This window comes from Lutra lutra, chromosome 16, assembly GCF_902655055.1.
Source record: "Lutra lutra chromosome 16, mLutLut1.2, whole genome shotgun sequence".
NCBI classification, from domain to species: Eukaryota; Metazoa; Chordata; class Mammalia; order Carnivora; family Mustelidae; genus Lutra; species Lutra lutra.
The window spans coordinates 30,187,490-30,196,351 of NC_062293.1; the positions used below are offsets into that span (position 1 = coordinate 30,187,490).

Here is an 8,862-nt window from a genome sequence, read left to right on the forward strand (position 1 = left end):
AAATAAGCAATGTTAGTCATCTAGTAAGTCAAAGACTCTTGCCTCTCTTCCTGGAGCTTCATGAAGTAGTTGTCTAATGGGGCTCCCGTGGTGTTTCTGAATGAAAGCTCCTGCCTTATTCCAGGTCAGCTGTTGCCAGCAAACCGCAATACACCAAGTCCCATCGATCCTGACACCATCCAGGTCCCGGTGGGTTATGAGCCAGACCCCGCAGACCTTGCCCTCTCCAGCATCCCTGGCCAGGAAATGTTCGATCCGCGCAAACGCAAGTTCTCAGAGGAGGAACTGAAGCCACAGCCCATGATCAAGAAAGCACGCAAGGTCTTCATCCCCGATGATCTGAAGGTAAATTGGAACCGGTCATCAGGCTTGAGCACATGGAGGGTGGGATCCAGAGGCAGATAAAAAGCATGACCTCCAGGAAGATCACATAAGCCAGTGAACAAAGAAGTTGTGATTTCTTATCCTATTTCTTGGCATGTGACTCTAGGCAAGTTACTTTCTCCCTGGGTGTCTTCTGAAATATGCCTTGGTATAGCACAGAAATAAGGAGAAGCAATAAAATGTTGGAATGATTTACAACCCATGAAGGAAACAAACCTGGTACTATCTGCAGGGAAGCCTGTGAAAGCCCAATAAAATCAAACCAAAATCTTTCAGGGTTGGAAAGAGAAAGGAAATTATTTGCAAAGGACATCTGGACCACAAAGTCCTTCAAGGGTTACCTTCCCTTGGGAAATTGATAACCACTTGCTGCCTTTGCCTTATAGACCCCAGGGAATAACAACCAGAGATAGGATCTCCCTCCACCCTTGGATGACTTGGGTGGGATTTTCTTAAGGAAGCTTGTGGGTTCACTTACATATTTATATGTAATGTTTACTCTGTGTCTTTAATAATGATCACTTGACTATCTCAAGAAAAGGTTAATTCCAGGTGTTTGCTGCTATATTGAAAGGACACATTATTTAGAAGGGAAAATAGATTTACCTTACAAAGTCTGATACAACTTGAAACAAAATTAATCTGACATATTTAACAATAATTGGGAAGAGGATTCTTTCCAAAACTATGCCATGTCCACTAATCCCAAAACAGAACCATTTTTGATTAGCCATGGCTTAGAACTTTTTGTGTTTATGATTCTTTCCAATCATATGGACAATAGAGATAGATTGTATGCATTCGAGGCCTTGAAATCAGGCATAATTAGCCATTTTCTAGCTTCTGATCCCCCATTTCTCAAAACTAACTGTGGTGTGGATGGAGAGTCACTTGTAGGCTGGGCACAAGGGAGTTTGGGACATGGTCCTAGAACCAGTTTGGACCAGATAACCTGTTTACGCTATCTAGAAAGAGCACTAGGGGAAAAGGAAATCAGCAGATTGAAATCACTGCTGTTATCTATGTACCCGAGATTATCTTGAGTGAGGCAGACTCATCAAATGTGGGGCTGAAAGGGACCTCAGAGGTTCGTTAGACCAAAATTACCATTTTGCAGTTGAGGAAATGGAGCAGGGAGAGAGGCGAAGTGAGGTGAACACCGCTGGTTTGTGGAAGGCCTGGTCCCCGAGTCTTCCGGTTTCCAGAAATGTCACTGCAGCATGTTGGCTGTCACTAGTAGCTGTCACCCTAAGAATCTGAAGAGTGAAGTTCATAGTAGACACACTGTGAAATCTAAATGAGTCTAGGAACTGGTGGTCAGACAGCAAGAGGGGAGAAAGAGCCAGGCGATCAGGTCCTGGCAGCTGAGTCTCTCCTTTGAACTGGATGCTTTTCCTCATTTTAGCCATCTGATCCTGCATGTGTCCTAAAGCTCATGTCTTCAACTCAACCGGGGAGCCATACAGCATGGGTCTGCTTTTGAACAGAGAGGCGTTTGGAAGGATGATCCTGAGTGGTAGCTCTGACTTGTAGGCAGACCTTGCCAGGGTCTCCAGGTTTACAAGTTCAAAGCAAAGAGCAAGCTTACTGAATAACCCAGGTCACCCTGGCAACCAAGAGGCCATGGGAAAACTGTGTGCTGGAATTATGCATAGTACTCCTGCCACAGCCGGGCCTGACCTTTCCCCATGGCAGGTGGGTAGCAGGCAGGAACGTTCTCCTGCCAAGTGTCCTTGGATATCTTCAGTTGTGAGGGAAGCTTCAGGGCCACAGACGGTGATCTCACGTGGAAACGAGAAGTGGAGCTGTAACACAGTTCTCCTAGCAGAGAGGACTGAGCTGGAGTGGGGGGGAGAGGTATTTGTGGCCCCCAGCATGGCACGAGCACGCCAGTCAAGCGAAATGGCGCTGCCAGTAAATGGTCTTCCCCACGGCTGCCTAAACTCTCCCTGGAACCATTCACTTGGGTTAGCGCGCATCTCCTGGGAGAAGTAAGCAGTGTTGGTCCTGGGATTCCTACCCGAGGAATCCGTTTAATCATCTTGATGTCTTCACACTTGTAACTGTTAATTCATTTGCTTGACAAATATTTTTCAAATGCTTGTGTGTTCCAAGCCCTGGGGATATAGAGAGGTGAGCCAGAACTGCCATTGTTCCTACTCTCAAGGAACTTCTAGTCTGGCAAGAAAAAGGGATCGTTGATTTGTCATGAGGGAGGCAGTGTGGAACACGAGACCTTCAGGAAGATGATGGGGCAGGACTGGGTGGGCCCTTGTTGGGTGTGACAATAGATAGCCAGATGGCTCTGGGCATAGAGGAGAAGAGGACGGGAATGTAGTGCCAGATTTGTCAGTCCCACTCAGTAGCCTGCTTCCCCCTCGCCCACCCATTCCATGGTAACAAAGGGGGACAAGCTGCTTTTCTGGTCCATTGCAGTCCTCCATCCATCATTCATTTCTACCTTCTGTGTCCTCCACTCCACCCCTCCTCCCAGCTCCCCTTCCACCTGAAATGGTCCCCATTCTACACCTTTCCTAGCTCCCCTGCTTATGTGGACAGGTGAGGCTGGGAATTAAAAACATCTTAGAAGGGAGAAGAGCTCCAAGAGACAGAAAAGTTGGTTGTTATCCTGAGGTCAGCTGCTGATTCCCCTGATTGTTAACACCCAGTCGCACACCTCTTAAGCCCAGGGCCCATGGCAGTCACCCCCCTTCCCTTCCCTCCATCCTGCCCCCAGCCTCTGCCATCTCCCAGGGGCTCGTTCTCATGCACTCCTTTACCTCCTGGGCTCCTGGTCCCCTGGGTCAGATTCTGATACATTCTAAGCTCCTCTTTTGAATGATCTTGGAAACCACACACTTAAGGAACATGGACTGTGGTAAATTTACCCAGACTGGGGGGCGGGGTGGAATTGGGCCTTAACATCAAAGTAACCCAACAGCCGCCATCAGGTCCTCCTACGTACTCTGGAGGCATTTGACTCTCTTTCGGCTCTTTCCAACTCACCCCATGCAGCTGGCCTGGCCTCTCCCCGCTTCCTTCAATCCCCTGCCCCTTTTCTGAAGCACAGACGACAATGGCGGCGGCACACCTGCCCGGAGCTGACTTACCCAGCTACTCTTCAGAGCACAGCCTTCTCTAAAAGAAGGATGCTAGTGCTAGCTACTGGGAAGATCACTTTTTCACTTTGTTACATATTATTATGAAACCTGTAGAAGGCTGGGAGAGCTTTGTAAATAAGATACCGGTAGCAGACTGAGTGGCAGGCAGAAGGTGCCTGCGCATGCGCACTCTCTCTCGCTTCCTGTCTCGGTGCGGGGCACACATTTGCCCAGGATAATGGACCGGCATGAGGTTTCTCCACTGGCCTTGGCCCTTCCTTGCAGCCTTGGTCCCAACCCATGTGACATCCCCCGAAGCCAAATGCCCCTTGTAGTCCTGGGGGAGGGTAAGAACTGTCCTCACCCCACTTATTCTGGGTGACCTGTAACTGCGTAACTGGAAGGATTGGCCTAGCTAGGATGGAGGGGTTTGCTGTTGCAAGTCGTTGAAGAGAAAGGGTTGCAAAACACGCCAGCTGGCACCATAGTTGAATTGGTGAGGCCTAAAAGAAGATTTACATTTCTTAGTCTTCCTCAGAAAGTTTTCCTTTCTTTTGGCAGATGGAGCAGTGAAGAGCGGGAAGGGACATGATGCACATTTAAGTAGTACCGAGGCAAAGTAAGGCCTAGAGAAGAGTTAAACAGGAAATTAGAGTGAATTATTTAAATGCTAGCCACCAATATGAGCATACTGATCAGTGGTAGGTGGAAGTTTTTGGTTTCCTGTTGTTTTTTGAATTTGTTTCTAATTACCAAGACATACATCAGAAAGATAGAAAAGGTGAAAGCTCTGACCTTTCTCCTTGGCATCCCTCCTCCAATTCCCCTTGTAGAGGCACTGCTTTCAATAGCTTGGTATAAATCCTCCCGGGCCTCTTTCTATGAATATACAATCCTGTGATTTTTTAACCAAAGTGGGATGAGGCCATGCATATTTATCAGCAAATTGCATTGGTTTCCACCCACGTCGTGGTTTATCATGAACATCTTTTGGGTTCAGCTGGATCATTATTTGTTAACAGCTGCTGAGTATCCTTTTGTATGACTCCACCATCATGTAGTTATTAAATCTCCTACTGATGAGTTCCCCCCCAGCTCTATTAGAAACAATGCCACAGTAAAATTTCTCTGCCCCTGTCTGTGTGCACACGCGTGCAGATGGGCGGAGGCCGAGATCCTAGAAGGGGAGTTGCTCTGTCAGTGGCTGTGCATTTCAATAGTTGATAGACATTGCCAAGTCACCTTGCAACAGTATCTTGTGGACTTCTACCAACAAGCATTGAAACCTCCATGGAAGGAAAGGGTTCTTAAAATAACATTTTCATCAAAGAACGCAGAGAGATCTGAAGGTAGTTTAGCTTGGGAAGTTGAGCTGCTTGCTTTCATGCAACTTATGGGGCCCCCCTCGTCGGGCACATATTCGGGCAGAGAGGAAGGAGGGGCGCACCGTGACAGGTGCGTTCTTGCTGCGGGAGGGAATCTGGGCACACAGCCCTCGCAGTCAGATTCGCACAGACGGTCCCGGAAGGAGACACGAGGTGAGAGGCTTGGGTCCCTGGTGCCTGGGCACCACCCTGAACCCACCCGAGGCTGAAATCTAACGTCTTGTTTCCTTCCCCCTGTGACTAATGAGCAGGACGACAAGTACTGGGCCCGGCGCAGGAAGAACAACATGGCAGCCAAGCGCTCCCGCGACGCCCGGAGGCTGAAGGAGAACCAGATCGCAATCCGGGCGTCCTTCCTGGAGAAGGAGAACTCGGCCCTGCGCCAGGAGGTGGCTGACTTGCGGAAGGAGCTGGGCAAATGCAAGAACATACTTGCCAAGTACGAGGCCCGGCACGGGCCCCTGTAGGTTGGCGGTTTTGTGGGCTGGCTTCCGAATAGATGGACAATGTGTTTCCCGCCCGATAGCACCACACCTGAAGCAACCTTTCTGACATCAGCACTTTACCGGAGGCGTAAACACAACTGACTCACGTTCTGGTGTACGCGCGCGCGTGCTTGTGCTCCCGTGTGGTCCAAGGCGCGCGCGCGTGCCTTTGCACTTGCCATGTTAAGGTAGCCCTCTCGTCGTTTTTCAGTTCCGAAAAAGAAAGGTGCCGTGTTTTTACTGGACTGAGGAGACACCCCCTGACACACACACACCCGTGGGGTCTCCTGCCCCTCCTTCCTCCTCCGCTCCTCCCCCTTCCGGCGTCACTCCCTGGTGACTCCCGCCTACTCTTCCAGGACCCTCTGCTGGGCTTCATCACGCAGGGTCCTGGTAAACTAGTAGATCTCAGTTGTCAAGACTACGAGCTCTTGTTTCTGTTTAATCTGTAAGTTACCATGCTAATAAGGTGCACAAAAATCACTTAGCACTACACTGCAGCTGTCTCTCTCAGTTATAGGTTGCTTTCCTCATATTTTCAGTTTTGGTGATAATTGTCTTCAAATTTAAAGTGCTGTTTAGATTTACTAGATCCCATATATTTACTTACTGCTATCTACTAAGTTTCCTTTTAATTCTACCAACCCCAGATAAGTAAGAATACTATTCTAGAACACAGAGTGTGTTTTTGCACTGTCTGTACCTAAAGCAATAATCCTACTGTACGCTAGAGCATGCTGCCTGAGTATTACTAGTGGGCATAGGATATGTTCCCTACCTAAGAATTTCACTGTCTTTTACAACACAAAAATTACAGTAATGCATTTGCGCATGCCCAGAACATCCCCAGGACAGGGAAGCAGAGGGAAATGCCAGGTCTCAGAACCGAGGGGTTAACTTATCAGTGTAGGAGCCAAAAACAATTGCATCTTGGAACAGCTTTTGACATTGATCTGTCTGGTTTTGTTTTCTCCCCTCCCCCATCCACCCACCCTCCCCCTTTTCTAGTTGCCTTTTTCCATATCCCTCTTGATACTAGAAACAATTACTTAAGATTCAGTTTTCCCCATTTTTTGTAATATATATATTTTTGTGAATTATACCTTGCTGTTTTTAAAAATCAGTTAATTAAGTTAATAAGTTGATGTTTTGTAAGACCCTTTTTCCTAGTGGTGTCGTTTTTGAATGCTTCATAAATTAATGATTCTGGAGCTTATGTTTCTTATTTTCTGTTTGCTTTTTGAACATATGTGCTCTTATAAAGTGGACTTCTGAAAAATGAATGTAAAAGACACTGGTGTATCTCAGAAGAGGAGGGTGTTGTCACAAACTGTGGTTAATCCAATCAATTTAAATGTTTACTATAGACCAAAAGGAGAGATTATTAAATTGTTTAATGTTTATACAGAGTAATTATAGGAAGTTCTTTTTTGTACAGTATTTTTCAGATATAAATACTGACAATGTATTTTGGAAGACATATATTATATATAGCAAAGAGAAAAGGAAAACTATTCCATGTTTTAAAATTATATAGCAAAGATATATATTCATCAATGTTGTACAGAGAAGAAGAGCTTGGGGGTTTTTGAAGTCTTTAATATTTTAAGCCTATCACTGATACATCAGCATGTTTTTTGCTTTAAATTAAAATTTTATGACAGTATCGAAGCTTGGTGTGACGAATCTCGCTCTAAAATACGGAAGGTTCTTTCTTGTTTCCTATTAGGTCTCAGAAAGAAGTTAGTTAACGTCACCCAAAAGCACAAAGTGGATGTTAGTCAAATATTTATTGGATGATACAGTGTTTTTTTTAGGAAAAGCATCTGTCACAAAAATGTTCACTTCAAAGTTACAAATTCCTGGAATGAAATATCACTGCAAGCACCCCAAACAATTCTGTTCTCCTCTGTGGGCACGTGCGTCTTATGCAATATAAGGTTGATATCGGTGTTAAGTGTATGGTTTCTAATTTGATAGGTGTTTTGACTTCAAAGATGATTGTTCTTTTGTTTCACAAAGTTGTGTAATGTCAAGAGATTCTGCTGTTATTGCAAAGAAACAATTTGTGCTAGATTAAAACACCCTTTCATCAATGGGATTTTCTAGTCTCCTGCCTCCAGAGTATCTAATTCTTTAATGACCTGGTGGTCTCCAGCAGCAAAGCTTCTGTCACAGTGTCCTCATCTTGGGAAACCTGACCAGCAGGATCTTCCTACTAGGTATTCATTTTGTCCCAGGCCACAGCTGACAACTGATGTGGGAGAGGCTTAGAATCAAAATGCTTTGTTCAGGTATACAACTAGTAAAATAAATAAGACCTTCAGCCAAGTTCTCCAGCAGAACCGAGTAAGTGGTTTTCGGTAAGAGACACGGGTGGACGCACAAAGTTGGCGTTTTTATAGGTAAAAAGACCAACAGCCAAGAAATTATTAAGAGGCAGTCATTACTAAAACACAGACCAGCAGTATCTTTAAGTGGAGAAGCAATGCACTGTGGACCATCCAAGTTCACTGCCCAGTGAAATGGTAGCTGAGAAAACTACATTTGAGCACTGGTCATTCTTGGAATTAGGTGGTTTGTATCAAACGAGGATCGCAAGTGTTCTCTGCGGAAGAAACAAAAAGATCATAATAAAACTCATCCTTTGGGCGCCTGGATGGCTCAATGGGTTAAAGCCTCTGCTTTCGGCTCAGGTCATGATCCCGGAGTCTTGGGATCGAGCCCGGCATTGGGCTCTCTGCTCCTCGGGGAGCCTGCTTCCTCCTCTCTCTCTGCCTGCCTCTCTGCCTACTTGTGATCTCTGTCTGTCAAATAAATGAATAAAATCTTTAAAAAAAAAAAAACTCATCCTTTGGTGTGCCGGGGAAGGTTTCAGAAAACCTACCTCATCTTAAAATTTAAGAAACTTTGGAGTCTGTACGCAGGCCTTCTATGTAGGTCATTGTCACCACACACACATGAACGCTCCTTCCTGGACTCCCTGCTTTCTATCGAGGGTAACTAACTAGTCAATAAGGCAGTTCTGCTAAATGACGTGGGAAGCCATGGCCTGATCTGGAACGACTCGGATCAACCAGGGTCAAATGAGTTCTGCAGACTGCAGCTATTAAAAATCCTGTTGTCATTTTTCACCTTTTCATCATAAGCATCTTTCAGAGATTAATTACTTGGCCATTAAAAATGAATCCAAATCACATCATGCCAACATCATTTAAGATACAATTTGGAAGGAGCGGCCCAGGACTTCCTGACAAGGTCATGCTATCCTTTCTGTGGACTAGACTTGCAGAGGAAGGCAAAAACGAATCAACCTGGCCTGGCCTGTTGCTTCTGCCACTTGAGGCTATAGGGACGGGGTGGGAGGGCTGTATATGATTGTTTCCTCCTTTTCAGACAGTGGCCGCCTTCTGACCATTCAAAACACCCAGTGGGCAAGACTGTGATGGGCCTTTCATCTTCCAGTGTGACAGGCCTGTGTGAAGCCATTCCTCAATGCAGAATGAC

At 45.9% G+C, this 8,862-nt stretch overlaps 1 protein-coding gene across 2 annotated transcripts in view; it reads left to right on the top strand.

Moving 5' to 3' along the window:
• HLF (HLF transcription factor, PAR bZIP family member) overlaps positions 1-7,465 on the top strand; it is a 53,237-nt gene extending 45,772 nt beyond the window's left edge. Inside the window, exons 3-4 of one of the 2 annotated variants that reach the window (XM_047707972.1) lie at positions 125-345; positions 5,119-7,465. In XM_047707972.1, the coding sequence (XP_047563928.1) occupies positions 125-345; positions 5,119-5,337 (440 nt within the window). In that variant the 3' untranslated portion in view covers positions 5,338-7,465. The remainder of the gene's footprint in view (positions 1-124; positions 346-5,118) is intronic. The other variant, XM_047707973.1, reaches the window with a different exon arrangement.
• The last annotated feature ends 1,397 nt before the right edge of the window (positions 7,466-8,862 follow it).